Genomic DNA, 1,050 nt, shown 5'->3' with positions numbered 1-1,050 from the left:
GACATCCGCGGCATCATCACCTTTGCCCGGGATCACAATCTTCTTATCATGGCTGATGAGGTCTATCAGGAGAACATCTACACTGAGAGGAAGTTCTACTCGTTCAAGAAGATCCTCCGAGACCTCCAGAAGGAGAACCCTGGCAAGTTTGACTTGGTCCAGCTGGTCAGCTTCCACTCTACCTCTAAGGGTCTCCTTGGTGAGTGCGGTCAGCGTGGTGGTTACATGGAACTTGTTGGCTTCGATGAGCCCACTATCGCTCAGTTCAACAAGGTTGCAGCCTCTTGTCTTTCCTCTAACACTTTGGGTCAGATCTTCGTCGGCCTTATGTGCACTCCTCCCCCCGAGAACGGCCCCAGCTATCCTCTATTCAAGCAGGAGCGTCAGAACATCTACGATGGTCTTAAGAGAAGGGCCGAGGCCATCTCTCAGGAGTTCAACAAGATCGAGGGTATGAGTTGCCAACGTGTCCAGGGTGCCATGTACGCCTTCGTCAACATCGAGCTCCCCAAGAAGGCTACTGAGGCTGCCAAGGTCCGTGGCTTCGCCAGTGCTGATGTTATGTACTGCCTCGATTTGGTCGAGCAGACTGGCATCGTGTGTGTCCCTGGTAACGGCTTCAAGGAGGTTGAGGGTACCAACCATTTCAGGATTACCATCCTTCCTCCTGATGATATGATGAAGGAGATGATCGGTAAGCTCGCCGACTTCCATAAGAACTTCCTCGCTAAGTACCATTAGATGGTGTAAGTCGATATATCATTAACGAGGTTATGCTTCTACTACTACTATCATGATTATGTCACCATGGTTGATTCTTATATAGTGATAATCACTGAATGCCTCGGGAGATCTTCCTAATCCTCCGAGGAAGTACTATCATTGTCTACTCCCGACAATAGCACAGAGAACAGATGATAATTATTCAACTGTTCAAGTGTGCCGTCGGTTTGTGTACTAGTTTCATTCGCAAATAGAGTCGTTCGACGCTCGTTTCCAACACTGTTCTGTAGCGTTCGTCAATCGCGAGGTCTTCTCCAGAGATAAAAG

General features: G+C 48.9%; 1 protein-coding gene across 1 annotated transcript; it reads left to right on the top strand.

Annotated features, from left to right (window-relative positions):
• Nucleotides 1-48: 48 nt before the first annotated feature.
• On the top strand, nt 49-741 carry Pmar_PMAR007175 (Alanine aminotransferase, putative; the record flags this gene model as incomplete). The annotated part of the gene is made up of 1 exon (XM_002779030.1): nt 49-741. The coding sequence occupies one exon, from the start codon at nt 49-51 to the stop codon at nt 739-741; it is 693 nt and encodes a 230-aa protein (XP_002779076.1).
• Nucleotides 742-1,050: the final 309 nt, after the last annotated feature.

The sequence above is a fragment of the Perkinsus marinus genome (assembly GCF_000006405.1).
Source record: "Perkinsus marinus ATCC 50983 genomic scaffold scf_1104296947948, whole genome shotgun sequence".
NCBI lineage: Eukaryota > Perkinsozoa > Perkinsida > Perkinsidae > Perkinsus > Perkinsus marinus.
Note: the sequence above shows the minus strand (reverse complement) of the source record. Positions and strands in the feature narration are given on the sequence as shown.